General features: G+C 47.8%; 1 protein-coding gene across 4 annotated transcripts in view; it reads right to left on the reverse strand.

Moving 5' to 3' along the window:
- The window catches only part of LOC147706699 (cullin-9-like), a 354,395-nt gene that overhangs the window by 128,494 nt on the left and 204,503 nt on the right, over positions 1-21,398 (reverse strand). For all 4 annotated transcript variants that reach the window (XM_086925838.1, XM_086925836.1, XM_086925837.1 and 1 more), the window contains exon 19: positions 1,557-1,732. In XM_086925838.1, coding sequence (XP_086781964.1) covers positions 1,557-1,732 — 176 coding nt within the window. The remainder of the gene's footprint in view (positions 1-1,556; positions 1,733-21,398) is intronic.

The raw sequence follows: 21,398 nt of genomic DNA on the forward strand, positions 1-21,398 counted from the left end.
CACACAGCCACACACACACACACAGAGCCACACACACAGAGCCACACACACACACACAGAGCCACACACACACACACACAGAGCCACACACACACACACAGAGCCACCTACAAAAAAAGCTACCCACAGAGCCACACACACACACACAGAGCCACACACACACAGACAGAGCCACACACACACAGACAGAGCCACACACACACACAGAGCCACACACACACACAGAGCCACACACACACACACACACACACACACACACACACACACACACACACACAGAGCCACACACACACACACACACACAGAGCCACACACAGAGCCACACACAGAGCCACACACAGAGCCACACACAGACAGAGCCACACACACACAGACAGAGCCACCTACAATAAAAGCTACCCACACAGAGCCACACACACACAGAGCCACCCACACAGAACCACCCACACAGAGCCACCCACACAGAATCACCCACAGAGCCACCCACACACACACACACAGAGGCAGACACACAGAGCCACACACACAGAGCGCCACACACACACACACACACAGACAGAGCCACACACACAGAGCCACACACAGACAGAGCCACACACACACAGACAGAGCCACACGCATACACACACACACACAGACAGAGCCACACGCATACACACACACACACAGACAGAGCCACACACACACACAGACAGAGCCACACACACACAGACAGAGCCACACACACACAGACAGAGCCACACACACACACAGAGCCACACACACACACACAGAGCCACACACACACACACACACACACACACACACACAGAGCCACACACACACACACAGAGCCACACACACACACACAGAGCCACACACAGAGCCACACACAGACAGAGCCACACACACACAGACAGAGCCACGCCCACACAGAGCCACACCCACACAGAACCACACACACACACAGAGCCACACCCACACCCACACAGACAGAACCCACACACACAGACAGAATCCACACAGACAGAGCCACACACACACACAGACAGAGCCACACACACAGACAGAGCCACACACACACACAGACAGAGCCACACACACACACACAGACAGAGCCACACACACACACACACACCCATACACGCGCACACACACCCCCCCCCAGACGTGGTCGAAACATGTCTTTCTCTGCCTTAAGATTAAATACTTTGAAAACCGATCAGTGGGCTCGTGGAGATATGTGATATATATAAATGCATACAACTCAAAAAGAAATTCACCGCACTCAGCAAGTCAAGATACATTTAGTGTATTGACTTAATACAGCTTCACAACTGTGTTTTGACCTGGCAGTCTTTGTGCTGGATTAACCTGGAAGGATCGGTCATCCTTACTCACCTACACCAGCTGATAGAGTGTGCCTCCTTCAACTTGCCACAGACCACATTGTGACTTTGTAAATACATAAAACTATAGCATCTTAAGCAGTGTACTTTCTTTTTCCTATCCCTGTATAACTGGAACAAAAAGCATTTTTTCCATCTCAGACAGAGGCAATGTAATTAACCCCTTACTTGCTGAAGAGTCGCAGCAGCTGCATTCTGTCCTCAGAAATCTCCTGACACCAGGTGTGAGCTTTTGTGGTGTAGAACAGGTAAGTACGCCTGCAGAGCTGCTCCTTGAACACGGGCCAGAAGGTTGGCTTCGGACCCAAGATCTCAAATCCATGTACACGAGTGTCAATGCCGCCCTATAGTGAAAATTAGAAACACAATATGTGTTTCCATTAATACAGTTGTAGCCAAAAATTTAGCAATACTTCAGAGAAAATAAGCAAGATGTGATCGCCATCATGAAATCTTTATTTCTATTCATTAGCACTGCATATCTCCACCTAGGTGCAGGTCATCAGAACACTTTACCACTCTACCGAAAGTAGTATTGCTCTTCCATGTGGGGCAATTCATGACAATCTCCACTTTTTTCTTTCCGCCACTTCCCTCTAAGGAGGAGGAGAGGTTTCATCATAGCATTTGAAACGGGCCCTTAGTTTTTACCAATATTGTGCTAAGGAGTACCAGGTGGATCACCAGTTGTTTGTTGGACCCTCCTCCCTGTTCTGTAGAGTCAATTTTATGGTTCAGTTGCCTAAAGAGTTTTGGATTTAGTCTGGGCGAATTCAGAAAGTAAGTGATCTGCACTTGGCTAGAGTTCATAGAATTGTTCATGTTTCTGAGATCCAGATACTACTCCTTGGGTTTTCGTTTGTAAAGGATCATCAAAGAATTCCTCAATGGACTATTACAGCATCGCCTCCTGTTCAACGTCCAGCGATCACGTGGATACTCAATACCTTTCTAAGCCAAATGTTGAACATCTGTTTCAGCCTATCCCCTAAGCAGACGTTACATGTCATGGAAAGTCACTAATCTACTATCTGCCCTGAGAGAAGGCGAAATACAGGCCTTTACTATTAGCAACCCATTTACACATTTCATAACAGCAAAGTGATTCTATGCCCAAATGAGAGATTTACGCCATAAGTGCCAGCAGGCGTTTATCTCGGCGAACTGGTGGTGTTGAGGGCAATCTTTCAGAATCCAACTAATGCCACAGATAGAGCTTTTCTTTTGCTTGACATACACGTATGGTTCAAGTTCCTCATTGGCAGAACAAACATTTTCAGAAAATCTGAAGAGCTTGTTGTATCTTTTGGTTCTCCTCAGATGGGTTGCTCTGTATGAAAATCAGTTATTATTAGAAGGATAGCATCGGCTATTACCTAAAGCTGGTCCGCTTCTAAAGGTTACTGGAACAGGACATCCTACCTGTGGGATGGCTGGACTGGTGGACTATAGGCTGGAGCTCATTTGACTAACATATGCCTGGTGGCAACATGGGAGAGCTACCACACCTTCATGGCAACCTGCTGCCTTGATGCTTGTCTGTCCTGAGAGTCTGCAGTTGGGCATAACATTCTTGTATATCTCTTTCAATAAGTGATCTTTTTTCTGGGATATGTACCATATTTGAAAATATGCATATATCTCATGTAGACAGGATATATTAACTCTTGCATACTGCTTACTACTCCGATTCATGCACGTGAATCTATGAAAGATCCAGTGCTGGAGAAGAAACTAGTTACTTACCTGTAACAGTAGTTCTCCATTGTTGACATCTTTCAAGGATTCTCATGCGACTCACCTTCTTCCATGCCTGAGGCTCTTTCCTTTCACACTTATAAAAAGTCTGAGGTAGGGTGGCCGCTCAGGGATTGGTTGCGGGCAATGAGACCCTTTTGATCAGCCAATTGTCTAAGAAAGAGAACACTTTGTGACCTTGACCATGAAGGAAAGCTGCTGCTGGGGCCATGCATCTGGTAAATAATTTTGGGAGAACGATCAATTAGCAGTGGCATTCAACTAATTAAATGGAAAGAAATTTGGAATGTTTGGGGTGTAGTGGAATGTAAGTGTCTCGAAGAGCTAATGCCACCTTAATTCAATCCTCTTGAAACATTTGCAATTTGCAAAACTTTCTGGAGTGACACCACTCAGAAAAACTGATTCCTGAGAAACGTGTCTAACGTAGATCGGAAATAGGGCACCACTGCCCAGACTCTATTCTTTTTTTTTTTAAACTTTATTTTTCCGTTTACCTAACATGTACAAGAACACCCAATTGGCCTCGCTACAATGCATGTATACAGTTCGACAACCTCATTATTGGCACTTAGGAACATAGGCGTGATCCAGAGAGGTACGGACGTATGAGGAAGAAACACAATAGCAGACAAATAAAACATCATGAGGAAGCAGCCAAGCACAGCACAACTATAGGTGGTATATAACTCTAGGGGTCACCGCCTCCCTCACCATCAGACCCCGACCCAACTGGTGTACACACCCCGCTACTCGCACTGTCATACTCGCCATGGGAGGACAGCACCTTCTCCGCTAGTCCTGAGACACACATGACTCGCCAGGCGAGTAAGTCGTCCTGCAGTTTCTCGTCCCTCCGAGTAAGTTGCATGTGGGTTTCCTCAGCCAGGGAGCACTCTCTAACATCCCTAAGCCAAATGGACACCTCCGGAGCCCTCTGTCCATCCGAGTGATCGCCACCCTGCGCCTGGCGAGCACCAACATTAATTGTAAAAGTTTATATGAGAGCTTCCTTTTCTTGGGTCTGGAGACAATTGCAAGCAAACAATGCAAGGGGTCCATCGCTATCTGAAGACCTGTAGTGGTGACTATGCGATCCACCACCCCCACCCAGAAACGCCTGACCGAAGGGCAGTCCCAGGCTAAATGTAAGAAGCCCGCTCTCTCTGCGCTACATCTGGGGCAGCTGTCTCCTCTATCCCCAGAGATGCGCTTCAGGGAAACCCCAGACTCTATTCTTAGTAGGAAAAACCTGAAATAGAAGCCCCTGTTTCACTGCGATTCAAGTACAGATTCTAGAGCTCCCCTCTTCAGCGCGGCCAGGATTTCAGATTGTAATAGTTAAAGATGCTGTTGCACCATTTTCATGGTGGTTGGACAAATTCCAACAAGTAGCCAAAATCTGCACCATATAGTACCCATCTGTACGATGTTACAGATTCTTAATATAGGTAGCAGTGCAAATCCTTCCACCAATTGAGCCCAGTAGGAAGGGAAAGCGACAGATGGTAATCAGTGCCAGTCTGAGGTCAACCGAAGTGCATGTCCATTGGTTTGGACAGTATGATGCCTCTTTTTTTGAGCTGAGAGGAAACTGAGGTGGATCTCGCTGGAGGGTAATACTCTTGTCTGCTGTAGTACGATTGCTGTGGTTAATAACGGCGATGGTAGTTAACCTCACAGGATGGACAAGGGATCCCAGCTCACTTGCTTGTTGAAAGGGCATCGGAACAGTAAGATGCCCAGAGAGAATGCTTGTTCCATGTCAGCTTTTATAGGCTATAAAGCCTCACCTGTATGTTGACCAAACAAGGCTTCCACATCAAAGGGATGTTAAACTTATGGTTCTGGAATTTGGGCCAAAAAGTACACCTCAGCCAGCCGTCACAAAGGAGTACAGTTGCTCCTGCCGTTTATCAAGGTCCTGTCAGCATCACATCCACAGAAGCAGCGATTACCGCCTCTCCCACTTTCTGAATAGCTTTTTGCTTCGTAGCTGAGATCATCTCCAGATATGATACAAAATTGGAAAACATTTCACTATTGAAATGTCCCTGTCAGCAAGAGGTTAATCTTCAAGCTACTCACCCACTCACACAAGGCACTCCACAACACCCGGCCAGCGTACCTCAACGGAAGACTCAACTTCTACACCCCCACCCGCCAGCTACGCTCCGCCGCCCTCGCCCTCGCCACAGTCCCCCGCATCCGAAGAGCAAACTCCGGCGGCAGATCATTCTCCCATCTCGCCGCAAAGACCTGGAACACCCTCCCCATCCACTTACGGCAGACCCAAGACCTGCTGTCCTTCAGACGACTTCTGAAGACCTGACTGTTCGAGCAGTAGCATCATCCCCCAGCGCCTTGAGACCCTCACGGGTATGTAGTGCGCTCTACAAATGCGATGATTGATTGATTGATTGTCACAGCCTATGATCAGAAATGTATCCTCGTCATTAATAGAGACTGCAGCTTAAGTGTAAGGAGGTTCTGTTAAAAGGTGATGTAGGGTTTGTGGTACCATCGTATGCCCCTTGCATCACCACCAAGTCAGCCTGAGAAAGACCTGTAAGATAAGTGAAGTGGTACTAGAAGCACAATATTTTTCATCCAGCCATGGCATAATCTCTGGTCTCTGGGAGGTGGTATTCAGAGCGCCGGCATTTGGATATTTGGATATTTGGAAAGGTATTTCTAAAGCGCAGACGTTCGCTCCGGAAGGAGCATCATGGCTGAAGTTGGCTGAAGTTGGCTGACTGGCTGAAGTTTGGGTGTTCTCTCAGAAGTTATTAGTTTGATAAAGTGTCGTGGATTTCAGGCACTCACAGCCTCTTGTACCGAACACTGCTATTCAAAGGATACGCTGAGAATTCCAGGTAGATGATGAGGAGAGATTCAAGAATGAGAATTGTTGCAAGATCCAATGCTGGAGAAACCCCAAAAGCCAAGACTTCATATTAACATTCCCAGAAGCCATCTCCACACAGATAACATTTACAATAGATTTCCTAGGCGGTTTTAGGGCTTAGGGCCCGGGGGCCAGGATGGGTTGCGCCGGGGGTCAGTTTTAGGGCTCAGGTAAAAAACGTAACCACGCATATGCCTTTAACATTCATTCTTTTACAACGAAATTGGTTGTAAAGGTATGTGTGGTAAGGGCACAATCATTGGAAAAATATGCGTGCTGAAGGTTATAAGTGGTAATGGCATTCCTGTTGTTGCAGCAGCGTTGTTAGGGCATGCGATACAATGGAATGTGCTGTTCCGTCATACCTCCCCTCAGAAACAGTTGCCTCAGCAGGTGAAGCGGTCCTCAGGCTATTCCAGGCATCTTCATCCTTTGCAGGCCTTTCTTGTGAAAGTGGTCCTGATGTAAGTGATGAAGGATGCTGAAGCTGCTCAAAGGATGCTGTGGGTGCGATGCAGTCGACGGGGTTCCTACTGGAACTGCTCCACTGTCCACTATAGGGGTCAGGTGGTCCTGGTTACACGGTTGGTGCCCCCCAAGTCCTCTAGGTGCAGGTAGTAGTCCAGTCACCACTGGACTGCCAGTGGCCCAATGTCGCTGTCACAGCCCAATCCTCTCTGGTTTAATAACTCTTTCTCCGGAGGTCCCAGCTGCACAAAGTCTAGGCCTTCAGACTCAGCAGACTCGGTGCAACTTTGTTGGTCCCTAGGGCTGCACGGCAGAGCCTGGAAGACTTTGGGCTACCAACTTGCCCCGGCAGGCTTCTTCAGCTGTTGTGTCCCAGTGCTTTGATCAGAAGGCCAGTCAGCTGGCCCATGGAGTTTCTTGGCTTTGGCTGGGCCTTGGAGAAAACGTCTCCTTAAGCAGGATACGGCAGTCACAGTCCCTCTCCTTGCTAGCCAGTAGGTGCAGTCCACAACAGTACAGATTCTCTTTGCCAGTTTCACGGAGCAACAGAGCAATCCATATTCAGTCCTTCTTCCAGCCCAGTCGAGATCAGAGTTCTGGGTGCCCTATTTCTGTTCAGAAAATGCCCGCAGGGTACGATGCGGTTGGTAGCAATGGGCTAGCAGGTTTCCTCCCTCCAGATGACCACTTCCTGGGAAGTGTGGCTTCTGACTATCCCAAGATGCACCATTCTGCAAACTCATGGCACAACACATATCTCTGCGTCCAGAGCTCCCTAGCCTAACCCAGAGGTGTGGCTACCAAAAGGGACTACACACCCCTTAAAAACTGGTTTGACAAATGGCTTCCCCTTCCCTGTCCCTACTGCCGGCCTGTCTGCCTAAACAATAGAGCAGCCCCTCTCCCAAGTGTTCCCCATTTTCCCTTTAAAGGCAGTTTTGCCTATGAAGCTCGCCTTTTGGGCTAACACCTGTGTGGCTTCCTGCCTGGGGGGAGTTTACACTTCCTCCATAGGCAGGACTCTATTGTTTTCTTTCCTCCGAGTTTATAGCACCTCTCTCCACGAAGGTAGAAAGTTGTCTGCAGGAGTGACCCCAAGTACGACAGTAAACAGGCATTAGAAACGTAGGCAACTAAAGTTGTGACTTCTAAAGTTGCATTTTGCCCAGCTGTGATACTAAATTCAATTTAATCTTTAAATCATATTTAATGCATTGATTCTTTTGATACCTAACAGTACCAACTTTAGTAGTTCAATTCAGAAGTTAGCAGCGCTGAGGTGTCAACCTGTATCCCAGTACTTTCCAAGAGGCTTCTGGCCTTTCCATTGTAAAAACTCCAATTTAAGGTTCTGCTACTGGAACAAGTAAAAGTACATGTTCCACTTTTTACCATACAGCCCCCTGCCTCTGGGCTCTTTAGGCCTGCCTCAGGAGTGACGTAAGTAAATTAAAAAGTGAAGTTTTCGCTTCGCCATTAGCTTAAAAGGCAAAGTCGAGTCACCAGTTTAAAACCGCTCTTCCAGTCCCCAGTGGCGACTGAGAGCCATGTGTTACTTTGTCCCACTCAGAGCGGCACAGCAAGTGTTGCAGTCCCTGGGGGATACTCCAACTTACATCCCTAGGTATCACTGGTACCATATACTAGGGACTAACAAGTAAATTAGGCTATGCCAGTTGGGTACACGTCAATCAATCATATTACATTGTAAGGGTCGAAGCACATGTAGTGACCCCTTATTATCTGGCTGAAGGTATTTAAAAGTCCTTTCACCAGTGCTTAGTAGTCAAAATGGGGGTGGTGGGAGGGGAACTGGGGAAGCTGTAAAAAGCCTGTTTCCTTGCAGTCAGCCCTTCAGGAATGTAGCAAACAGCAAGGACCTGCCTCTGGCTAATCTCACACACCTCAGTCCAAATTAAGCACAAGTGTATTGTCCTATAAGGTCAGTTTTTAGGTCTCGCCTAGGCAGCGAGCATGCGCTGTGTAGGAGATTACCTTTAGAAATCGGGCTGCTCCTTTTCAAGCACACTCGTGCTTGTGCTGGCATCCACCTTGCAAGAGCGAGCAGCGGCGTGTGTGCTACTTGAAAACATATGGCCTGTGCGCCGCTGCTCGTGGTCATGGATGCCAGCACAAGCGCGAGTGCAAACATTAACATGCCAGTGTGTTTATACCGATGCGTGCAATATCAAAAGTGGCCACATGATGGCATCAGAACATCATGCATTGTATGTTATGAAGCTGAAAAAGGCAGAGCTCGACACAATGGGAAGAAGCTACAAGATTTATTTCCGCAATATGACGGGCCTTGAACTTAGTAGTATTGTTTGGTGCTTTTGAGCCTATACTTACGCATGCATCTATACTTCCCTTGTTCCTCGAGACTGTTGGCGGCAATACTTGCAACGGTGGATGCATGCATGTGTTTGTTTCCATTGACTAATTTTTGGCACCATTTGTTCTCGTGCCTTCCCTTGACTCACAGTAGGAAACCACACATTGTCAATGGTCATTGCAACGATCATGATGCCCTGTCATTATCACAATTTCTGTCTATTTCAGCGCAAGTTCGGATATGTGTCATCATAATGAGCCTTTCACTGCCTAATACACCTCTTACAGAGCCCGGTTATTATTAGAAAAAACAATTGACTCCTTTTTGTTTTCCATTACGTTCAGAGTAAATTTTCGGGTTTTTGGAATGCAGGAGGTATTCCAGGCTTACACCTGGGAACCTGTGGCCGCTGCTGCCGTTTCCAACACAGTGCAACATCTACAAAGAAATATGCAATAGGGCCATTACTGGTGTAAACATGAGTTAAGAAACAACTTTGCAAATCATAACAAATTAATTCTGCATGATATTCCAATAAAGAGGAACTGAAAATGGGATAGCTGAACCCATCGCATCAGGGCAGGATTGTAAGGGTCTCCAGTCCCTTTTCAAGTCAAATATTTCCAGTATCTAAGAGACAGCTATCAAGATTGCCTAGTCAGACAAGCATTGGCATAGCCAATAGGTCTCGCCTTTGAGACCTTATAAGTATTTAGTTATGCAGCACAATATCCTTGGTGCAACAACATCACCTGTTGCATGGCTAAACACTTATAAGGTCCCAAAGGCGAGACCTATTGGCTATGCCAATGCTGGTTCTCCTACTTTGAAGGAACAATTGGAAAGCCTGGGCCAAACACGATTGTGCTCTTTCAATTTCAAACTCTTTCTCCAAACCTGGAGATGTGCAGCTTTTTCCTTGTCCAGTTTTTACAGGCTGAGGGTATAGACTGCGTGCACACTAGTGCAACAATGAACCTATGTTGCTACCAGCAACACAGGAAAGAGGGAGATGTGTGTATGACTGAGCTACAGGGAAAATGCGGCTCACAGTGAATGGGGAGAAGATTCCTCAGCACTCCCTTCACCCCTCCAATCAAGCAAATCTACATGAGGACTGAGGCACTAAGCATGGAAACCTGCAGGCCACCATGGCCTCCAGGGTACGAGTCACGTCTTGTGGAGCCATGCAACGTGTCCCCGATGGGATTCTTTCAGTTACTTCGAATAATGAAGTGTGCACACATACACACGGATGCACACGGATAGAAGACCTCCCTGGCCAGCAACACATATGAAAAACACCACATCCCAAGAGCAACAAGAGTTGGCACCACCACCAGTCATGGTAGCTGGACAAGAGGAAGGATCAGCCACTCCCACCACGGACAGATGACATTTTTTTGGGGGTGGAGTTTTATATAGCGCAAACTAGACCCAAGACATCGGGTATCAGAGCGCTTTACATGAGCACCAGTTGCATTGCATGAAGACACATTCATTTTTGTTAGGCACGGGGAGATTAAGTGATCTGCCCAGAATCACAGGATGTTGAGCGTCCCTGCCGAGACTCGAACCCGGTTCCCCAGCTTCGAGGTCGACCGCTCTAGCCGTAAGCCTACATCTTCGTCCCCATTACTAGTGCAGAAGGGTCACAGGTGACTAGCAAGCCCCCCCACCACAGAGACAGGTCGTGGTTATTTGCCTGTTTATTTATAATCACCACCCACAAAGCAATGTAACATGGCTTATGATTGTAGAAGATTTCAGAGGTGAAGGTATCACTATACTCTAAATCTGGTAAACATCACTGGGAAACCAGAAACTGGTTGCTGTGCTCAGCGAGCAAAACAGCATTACTGACAGATGGGATTAAGGCCTCAAGTCTCCTGTTTTCATGCAGCAACCAAGTCCAGCTGCTTCCTGATCATTTCTAGCCCTGTGTAATCCCTCTACTAAAAGTGTCCAAACCGAGGCTTACTCACCACCCTGGGAATGCTCAAGTGTCAGGTAAAGGAATCAAACACGGCAACAATTGTGGTGGGACACAGGAAAGACTCAAATTCAAGCAGACTGGTCCAAGCAGTGGATCGATCCTCAAGCCGTTCAGAAACCTATGAAACCCACAAGCAAAGGTGCAAACCACGGCGGCATGGGATGCTCCATGTGTGCGTCTGCAGGGAGCCAGGGCAAGACCTTAGTTATGGCGACTTCAGGAACCAGCCTGACAGTGGCCCCTTTCCTGAGCTCATAGAGGTGCAAGCTGCAGGGGGACATCTGCAAAGTGCAGAACGAGTTCCCCACTCTCAAAGAGAGGCTAAAACACAGCAAATGGAAGAGCCCACTCGAATGTTTCAATTTCCCAGATGAGGACCTTTTAAGACATCAAAGGATATTATTCTATATTTGTGAGAGGGTAGAGGAGCACGTTGCATCTTCACAGAGTGCACATCAATGAAACAACCCAAGTTCGTTTTTTTCCAAACTTGTCTTCATAAGCATTTGTCATGCAGAATACAAGAAACATAAAAACAACTGAACACTGCAGCATTATCCGAGATACACACATATGAAAAACCACATCGTCCGTGAGAGGCTCTGATCAGCCCTCACCTGGCAGAGAAATTCTCCAACATATCACCTGGAGCAGAGTGGCCACCTCTACCATAGTAACGAAGGTACTGTTTAAGTTTAGATCTCCCACCCTCTGGCAGCTGCTCACTAGCTACTGAGTCATATCCATCAGCGACTGGACATGTTGGAATGGCTTCAGCCACCAGATAGGGAGAAGCCAGGCATACAGCGCTTTATGTAACAAACAAGTTACTTACCTTCTGTAACGCTTTTTCTGGTGGATACAGTACCTACCTGTGGATTCCTTACCTTTTGAATTGCCCCTTGCACAGCATTCCACAGAAACTTTTTGATAGCTCTCCCATGTTGACGGCAATGTCACAATGAAAAGGCTCCGCTCGCGTCTCCGCGTGATGTCATTGGAGCCGTAAGATGACCTCGTCGGTATGCTGACATCAGTTCCGTCCATTTTTTCTGTGCCTTCGAGGCGCACGGGTAAACCGACAACATTTCCTCAAGTATACACTGTATACAACATTTCCTCAAGTATACACTGTATACTACTTAAAGGAGAAAAGAAACTGGATATTCTAAGAAATAGACATTTCCTATTAACAAACATCACATTATTTTGAATAACAATGAAACACATGAATTTCACGCCAAAAATCTTCTCGGTATAAGTAAGCAGGCAATGGGGAGGCGGGTGCGTCAGTCAGGAATCCACTGGCAGATACTGTATCCACAAGAAAAAGCGTTACTGAAGGTAGATAAGTCTGGCTGTGGATTCCTCACCTTTTGAATTGAATGTGCAAGCAGTCCCGCTCCCGGAGGAAGGTGCCTGCCTACCTATACCACAAAATCCTGCAGCACAGAACATGCAAAGTGGCCGTCACTTCTGAGTCTAAGCAGTAATGCTTCGCAAAAGTGTGGACGGAGGCCCAAGTTGCCACCTTGCAGATGTCTTCAACAGGGACACTTCTAGCCAAAGCCGAAGAAGAAGACTTAGCTTTGGTGGAATGAGATCGAATACCTTCAGGTTGCTCCTTCTTGGCCAGGTAGTAGCAGAGTTTGATGATCCACCTGGACAGCGCTCTCTTGTGTAGAGCCTTGCCCTTGATACTCTTCATAACCAAAGTCAAGTTGGCTGCCCAGCCTGAAGTCTTTTGACCTATCCAGGTAGAAGCTCACCGCCCTCTTAGGGTCCAGGTGGTGAAGTCTCTCCTCCTCCTTACAAGGGTGAGGGGGAGGATAGAAAGTGGGAGGGACCACCTTAGGCAGGAAAGCAGCTCTGGTCCTAAGATCCATCTTATCCGCATGGATAGAGGTAAAAAGGAGGCTTAAAACTAAGAGCCTGCAGCTTACTAACCCTCCTAGCAGAAGTAATTGTAATCAGAAAGATTGTCTTGAATGACAGAAGTCTCAGTGGATTACTATGCAGAGGCTAAAAGGGAAACCCCATCAGGAAAGGAAGAACTAAATTTAAATCCTATTGAGGCATGATGAATGGAGCGGGAGGAAACTAAATGAATTTCATGACTAGAGGAGACTTAAACAAAGAGGGTTGGTCTGGTAAGCAAAGAAAGGCTGACCAGCAGACAAGTAGCCTTTAACAGTTGCTACCGCACAACCCTGCTAAGCCAAGGAAAGTGCTAAAATCAGAGTATCAGACAAAGGGGCCTGCAAAGGCTCAATTGCTATCTCTCCGCAAAATTTTACTAACCTGGTCCACCTACCAGAATAAACAGATGTGGCGGACAGTCTCCCTGCCGATAACAGAACATCCACCACATCCGGCAGGAGAAAGAAAGGACTCAGGTTGCCCCGTTCAATCTCCAGGCATGAAGGTGCAGGGTCTGGAGGTGGGGGTGTAGAACCTACCCCCGCAACTGCGAGAGGAGGTCTGCCCTGCGAGGGAGACGGAGCAGAGGGTGCGATGAGAGATGAAATAGGTCTGTGTTCCACACCCTTCTTGGCCTATTCAGGGCGATCACTATAACTCGGCCCGATCTTGGCAAATCTTCCGAGGAATCCGAGGAATCAAGGGTTTTTGGGGGGCGGGATAAGACGTAAAGAAGCTATTACCCCCAATCTAATGGAAACGCATCCCCAAACGCTTCCGGTACCAAATACTGGAGACTGCAGAATGATGGGCTGTGAGCATTCTCTTGACTGGCAAACAAGTCCAATCGAGAAGACCCCCCCACATCCTGAAAAATATGACAGACTACCTCCGGATGAAGACCCCCCCTTGTGATCGGCCAAGTAATGCAGACTGAGACTGTCCGCAGCAACATTCAGCACCCTGGCCAGATAATTTGCAATTACACAAATCTGATGATCCTGAACCCAGGACCAGAGTCATAGAGCCCCACTGCAATGGCGATACAACCCTACTCCTCCCTGTTTGCTGATGTACCACATTGCGGTTGTGTTGTCCATCAGGACCTGAACTGACTGACCGCAAAGGGAAGGAAGGCCTTGAGAGCCAAACATATCACCAACAATTGCAGAAGATTGATATGAAGCAATCTTTTCTCTGTAACCAAAGGCCCTTGACCTCCAGATCCCCCAGATGAGCTCCGCACCCTAGAGCGGAGGCATCCGCTATCACTGTGGCCACCAGCGAAAGAGGTTGAAACGGCTTCCCTTGAGACAGTTTGCCTGGAACACTCCACAATAACAGCTCCGCTGCAGTGTCTCTGGAGATTGGAGATTCTGACCACCTCCCTGAGACCTCAGTTGTGTTCAATCAATCAATCAATCAAAGCATTTATATAGCGCACTACTCACCCAGAGGGTCTCAAGGCGCTAGGGGAGGGGGGTCTGCTACTGCTCGAACAGCCAGGTCTTGAGTTGCTTCCTGAAGGCGAGGTGGTCCTGGGTCAGGCGGAGGTGGGTCGGGAGGGAGTTCCATGTCTTGGCGGCGAGGTAGGAGAAGGACCGTCCCCCTGTGGTGGCTCTTCGGATGCGGGGGACGGCGGCGAGGGCGTGGCCGGTCGATCGAAGCTGGCGTTTGGGAGCGTAGAAGTTGAGGCGGCTGTTGAGGTACCCTGGGCCTTGGTTGTGTAGGGCTTTGTGTGCGTGGGTGTGGAGACGGAAGGTGATTCTCTTGTTGACCGGGAGCCAGTGCAGGTCTCTCAGGTGTCCGGAGATGTGGCTGCGACGGGGGATGTCCAGGATGAGTCGTGCTGAGGCGTTCTGGATCCGCTGGAGTCTCTTCTGGAGTTAGGCGGTGGTTCCGGCATAGAAGGAGTTGCCGTAGTCCAGACGGCTGGTGACGAGGGCCTGGGTGACCGTCTTCCTGGTCTCGGTGGGGATCCACCGGAAGATCTTACGTAGCATGCGCAGGATGTTGAAGCACGACGAGGAGACGGCGTTGACTTGTCTGGTCATGGAGAGGGAGGAGTCCAGGATGAATCCCAGGTTGCGTGCATGGTCTGTTGGTTTGGGTGCGCTGCCTTGAAACCACTGCCTGCGGAGACACCACTGGAGAGCCCTCATGTGCCAGCGTGCGTGGTTGACCAACAGTATGCAGGAAGCGAACCGACCGAGCAGGGGTAGGACCTTTAGGAATGGAACGGCCGCTCTATCTTAAAACATTGGAATCATTCCCTGTATGTCTAGAATTCTCTCAGGAGGCGGGAAAGCACGACTCACAGTAGTGTCCAGTACCACCCCTATGAACAGGTTGCGCTGAGAGGGCACCAGGTGAGACTTGGGCACATTTATCCAAAAACCCAAGTCGAACAACAGCTTAGTCGTCACTTGCAACGCCATCTCTGGTGACTTTGCTTTGAGCAGCCAGTCGTCCAGGTAGGGGAAACACGAATCCCTGACCTCCTAAGATGTGCCACTACCCTCGCTGTCATCTTTGTGAAGACCCATGGTGCGGATGTAAGATCGAACGGAAGGACCGCAAACTGCTAGTGTTGGGACCCCACTGATACTTCTGATGCGACTTCAGGATGGGAATATGAAAATACGCATCTTGCAAATTGATCAACACCATCTAGTCTACCTGCTGCAGCACCAGAAGAACCTGACCTTGGGACTGTAGTGTAGTTCCTATTTTCCCAATAGGCCCTGCGCATTGGAATAACATAAACAGTAGTATCGACGTAGAAGTGCGGATCTTCCAGGCCTCTACTGACTATGCTAAACTTAATTGGGTTCGTTACCAACTAGCTCAGAGGTCACTGGAAACTTTCTTGACTGAATAGGAAGTGATCAGCTTCCCTGGCACAGCCAAGAAGGGATTCAGTTTTCCAACAACCGTGCAACATGACAACTTTGCTCCTCAGATAAGAGTCAATCTCTAGAGTCGTGTGAAACAATAGACAGTTATTTTACTCAGTCAGTTGTTGTGCAGATTACTTTCACAATATGTAGAGAATAGAGAGACAGGCGTTTTCAATAAAAGGTATTATTTATTGAACAGTCTTTCTTCTCATACAAGAGAAATGAATTGCCACAATTGCAAGACTTGTTATTATAAAAAGTGCGTACAGTAAAATGAGGATTGCGAAATAATACTATAAAAGCATTGATATGGTTTCTTAGCCATACAATGGTTTAAAATGAATAAAAACATATATACATTCATATATACATTTGACTAACGTTCTCAACTGGTGCTTCGAACTACGCCTACCCCAGTGTACCTGACCTAAGCCTAATACTTGGAAGGGGAGTAAGTAAGTAGCTTTAGTTAAGTTGGTTTTGCCAAGGTTTGCTTCAAGAATTCTCTCTAAGGGTTTAGTCAACACCATACCTCTGGAATAGAATGTTGGAGGGCTTGTATCTCCTTCAGGACTCGATATCCCAGTCACTCGCAAGAGTAGGCTGGAAACGCCAGAGCTGGATTTTCTCGGCAGGAGAAAAGACAGCGTCTTTCTCAGCGCGTCAAAGAGGAGGAGGAGGGGCAGCGTCCGTGGGCTGGTTGCATCTGCTGGGCTCTGCAAGGGACGGCTGTTCAGCTCCTCTGTTCACCACACCATCGTTCGCTCGTTCGCAGCGATAGCATCAGCAGCGATAACGGCAGCGATGTCATTGAGGCAGCTAGCTAGCATTTGCTTAAGGCAACGTTGATAATATTTATACCTGAAAGGTGCCTTGTTTGACGTAAGTTTTTGGACATAAGACGTAAATAAAGATGTCACTAGGAAGCGGTCGTCTATCAGTGCTCATTAGAGTTCTATTACTAATCAAAACATAGCAAGTGGGGCTTTCCCAGGTTGCTGAGTTTTATCTTGTTGAAGAACTCGGAGTGTAATCTAGGAATCTTAGATAGTGGCTTCTGCTGTGTCATTGCACTAATGAGCTGCAAAGGAAGCTGCAGAGGAAGTGATTCTGAAATGTGGCTCTGAACGTGTGAGGCCAGAGACGAGTTTCTGAATATTGCATTTGATCGGTTATGCCAATATAGGGGTACAAAGGGATTATAGCCGTATAGGGGCATAGGGTCACAGTATCGATCAGGGTCCTAGATTAGAACGCGACAGGACAACTTGAATTTCTCCTGTTTGAGATAAAAATTAAAGACCCTGAGGTCTTAGATCGGTCTCAATCGCCCATTTTTTCAGGGGGGGGAGGGTGGATATCAAGAAATACCCAGAGTACATCCCTGACCCCTTTCGTGCTCCGGAACCACCTTTATCGCAGCTTTCTGTAGCAAAGATAGAACCTCCTGCAGCAGAAGGGACAGATGGTCCTCCGAACACCAACCCTGACGAGAGGGGAAAGAAGGGGGAAACTCCCGGAAAGGAAGGGGGTAACCATTTTCTCCAAGATTCAAAACTCAGAGATCTGATGTAACAGATTTCCAATTTCGTAGAAAATGGAACATCTGATATCCCACGGGTCCAACATGCTCTAAGATGGGGATCTAGAGCTTCTTTCCTGTGGAGCCAGTTGGGGGAACAGGAGAGGAGGAGGAGGAGGAGGATACTTGTTGGCAAGCAGATCCACGCAGAGGACCGCTACCCTTCCCTCTATATGTCCTATACAGTGGGTTTGCCTGTTGTTGCTGCTGCAGTCAGGCCCAAAATGGAGCAGCATTTCCAAAGCCCTGAAATCTTCTGTATCCAAAACCCCTAGGCTGAGATTGCAGACCTAGAGATCTAGCAGTATCTCTACTGTCTTTAAAGCGCTGTAGTTCTGAGTCCGCCTTGGTCCCAAAAAGTCTAGAGCCAATCAAAAGGAAGATCTAAAAGTGTGGCCTGAACATCTGGAGAGAAACCCGGCCCCCTCAGCCAGACATGCCTTCTAGTTAAAACTGAGGAACCGATCACCCTAGCAACAAATTTAGCCATGTCAAGCCCTAAATGAATAACTTGACAGGCCGCAACTTGAGTGTCCAACAACACCTCTGCAAAGTGGCCCTGGACATCCTCTGTGAGTTTAGGCATCACTTCCTTAGCCGAGTCAGTCAACGCACGCATGTAGCATCCTGGTAGGCACATTGCATTAGAGCCATACTGGATGATAAAAATACCTTTTTTGCAGGCTGCTCCAATTCTTTTGAGTCCCTATGCCCAGGAGTGGATGGAAAGGAACCTGAAGATTGCTTCGAAAAACATGAAGTCTGAACCACCAAGCTCTCGAGCAAAGGGTGAGTCGCTAAAAAGGCTGGATCCTCAGGCGCAACCTTGTACTACCTTGCCACTGATCTGGACACAGCTGGAGCAGACATAGGCTTTTGCCACACTTCCAGAATGGTTTCCGTCAAGGCCTCACTGAACAGAAGCAAGGGCACGATCACAGATGATGGAGAGCAAAGAGCCTCCCTCCGAATGTTCAATTTGACCTCTGCAGTGGACAACTGCAAACCCATAAGGTTAGCAGCCTTTCTGATGACAGAGTGATAGGAAGAAACTTCCCGAGAAGGAAGAGCCTTAGGAGAAGAAAGTTCCCACTCTGGCGACGTATCCAACCCACTAGCTTCCGGAAGCCCTTCAAATTAATGCGTGGGATCTACTATCTCCCCTTCCTCCACCTCTTACTGTCGCTCCTGGGATTCTTCCTCTTCCAGAAGACTTTGTGCCTCTCTTTTTTACCTTATCTTCGGTATCGGCATGGGTGGGTGGAGCCAGACATGGCGCCAGTGACTTCGAACCGGCATCGATGGAGACAGACCGTGCGGCAGAATAATCCATCCTTCCCTCCTGGGATGGAATCAGCGACAAGAACCTCGGCGTCGGGAGAGGCCAATTGGGGGTCATCAGCATCCACGGCATAAAAGGTGCCTGAGCAAATGTTAGGGTAAGCCCATGTTGAAGGAAAGCGGACCCACTGGGCCAACAGGCGCACCGGAAGGGTTAGTCGTCCTGCTAAACATGCCATACATCGCATTTGAAAAATGCGAAGAATCCTTTCCTGGAGCCGGAAAAGGTCGGTACGGATCCGGTTCTGCCTGCCCAGGAACAACCCGAGGTTGTAAGGCTGGATCTGGCTGCAGAGCCGGATACACCGGGGACAAAGTGATTGGAGGCAAAGGCGTTGCTTCCATGGGCGACGGAGATCTCCTCTGAGTTGGAGAATTAGCTGGGGTCACCTGCAGTGAAGGGGAAAGAGGGATCTCATCCTTCCTCTGACGCAGTAAAGCTGAAGACCCTGACTTCAGCGACTTGTCCTTGGAAGAGTGACGTCTGGAGCCATGACGCCGCTTCTTCTTGTGCTTCCTCGACGACTTTGAGGTGTGCATCATCGGTGACTTGGACCTCGACTTTGTCCTTTCCCAACCCCTCTTCTGCTTCTTTGCCCTGGCCATGAACAGTTTTGCTTCCCTCTCCTTAAGGGCCTTCGGGTTCATAAGGCGACATGAAGAGCATCCCTCAACGTTGTGGTCAGATGACAGGCACCAAAGACAATCATCGTGGGGGTCTGTTATTCCCTACAAGATTTAAATCCAGGCTTTTTCTGGGCAGCCATCCCACTGCTACAATTACAGACAACTGTAACAGTGTAAAACTACAAAGAAATGATGAGCCCAGAAAAACCGTTATGCATCGATGGAGCGGAAAAATGGGAACCAACGTCAGCACGCAGACTATGTCTTCTTATGGCTCCGATGACCTCAAGTGGAGTCGTGGGAGGAGCCATTCCATTGTGACGTCCTTGTTGACATGGGAGAGCTCTGAAAACGTTTCTGTGGAATGATGCGCAAGGGGTAGTTCAAAAGGTCCACACGTGAGCAGTCCGTCGGCACCACACATCAACACCCTGGGGAAAAATCGCTGTTGTCCACCAGGCTGGCCGCAGACGCATTTCTCTATTTTTGCCGTCTGCACACCATAATGCCGCATACTACAGAAGCCCAGCCATATAATAGAGATGCACATTTTGGAACCCTAACCGGGTGCGTCCAGTTTCAGGATGTCTAACTTGACTCGGCTCCTCTTACCTATTGACACTAAGGACACCAGAAGGCTACTGAGTTCTGTGAACAAACAACCCAAGTAAGTTCACTGGCTGGTGGAGTGTTGAAAAGAGGCATTGTGCTCTGCTCCAGTGCTAAGAGCTCCTGACTAGAGCAAGAAGTTCAGTATAAACACAGACGCTGCAGTGTGGCGTAAGTGCAGTTCTGTTACAGCTGAAAGAGGCGGGCTTGATATATCCATAGTGCTCATCAGTAGAAGTCGACAACCCAGCTAGTGTATGAAATGAACTGCCGCAGTAGACAATCCCTCTTCATATGCCTTGCTTAGACAAAGCTCTGCCTATGTTAGCTTTAGGAAAAGATACAAAAACTTGGGCTGACTGACTTTTATTTATGAGTTAAGTTTCAGACATCTCTTGGCACAGAAAACATGTAACCTCCTTTCAGCTGCACAGCAGAAAGAAGAGACAGGTAGCCTAAGTAGCTGATTTAAGGGGAACCTTGGAGATACTTCATGAGTTGGCTTTCAGACTCACTTTCACTGCAAAAGCTTATGTTTGATTCATTTATGGAGAACGCCTGCATTTCAATTTTTCCTCCTGGCAGAGGCATTGACACGTAGGAAGGTTGTTGTCCATGAAAGACGATGAATAGACGTCCTCTGAAAAGGTTTGAAAAGGAGCTTCATTAAGGCTGATTGAACATGAAGGTTTTTAGATAGACTTGACATTTGAAACCAGTGTCCATTCCATTAATGAATTGCTTCATTAACCTAGAGAGAACAAAGGTGTTTGATTGGTTCTTTTCGGGTGCTAAGAAATAGCAATTAGGTGAAATCTGATAGATGAGTATTTTAGCCCTGTCTTGGCTCCTTGGAGTTGGTTAGGCAGACGCTGGTGTGAGGAGGAAAGAATCTCTGCCCCTTTAAAGCTTGACCACACTATGAAAGGTGCCCATTTCAAAATGCAGGCTGCCGTTCAAGATGGAGCTCTGTGCACTTGCACAATCTGTCTGCAAATTTCTTGGAGGTCTAAAGAACATAAATCTAAAGGCCTGATTTGTAGTGGACAGACAGAACAGATATCCCATCAGCCGGATTACAAGTGCATTAAATTCTATGGCATTTGCATTAAGGAGTATGTGAGATCCTTCACACTTGGGATGGAGTACCTGTCCGCCAAACTCGAATCAGGCCCCACGACCTGAGCAGCAGGTCCCTCAATTGTCAGGACTATGGGTTATGTTACAAAACGTGTCCTCCTCTAGAGACAGCCGATGAGAACGTAGATAAAACTAAATTGGGATTCGTATGGACATTTTCAAGTGCTCCGAACACCAGTGTTGTCTGACCTAAGCTGGTTCAACCAGAATTGCTAAACTCGGCTCTTTCTTCATTTTACACAGTGGCATAGAAATTAGGGTTTCAGAGAAAAGGCATAGAGAAACTCTCAGAACTAGTTGACGCTATGTACACATCCACTCCTAGCCTCACTACGGGCAGTAAATCAAGCATGTGAATCCATGAAAGATTCAAGTACTGGAGAATGGGCAGGTCCTTCTAAAAGAAGAGTAAAGTCAGTTTATCGG

Source organism: Lissotriton vulgaris, chromosome 6 (genome assembly GCF_964263255.1).
Source record: "Lissotriton vulgaris chromosome 6, aLisVul1.2, whole genome shotgun sequence".
NCBI classification, from domain to species: Eukaryota; Metazoa; Chordata; class Amphibia; order Caudata; family Salamandridae; genus Lissotriton; species Lissotriton vulgaris.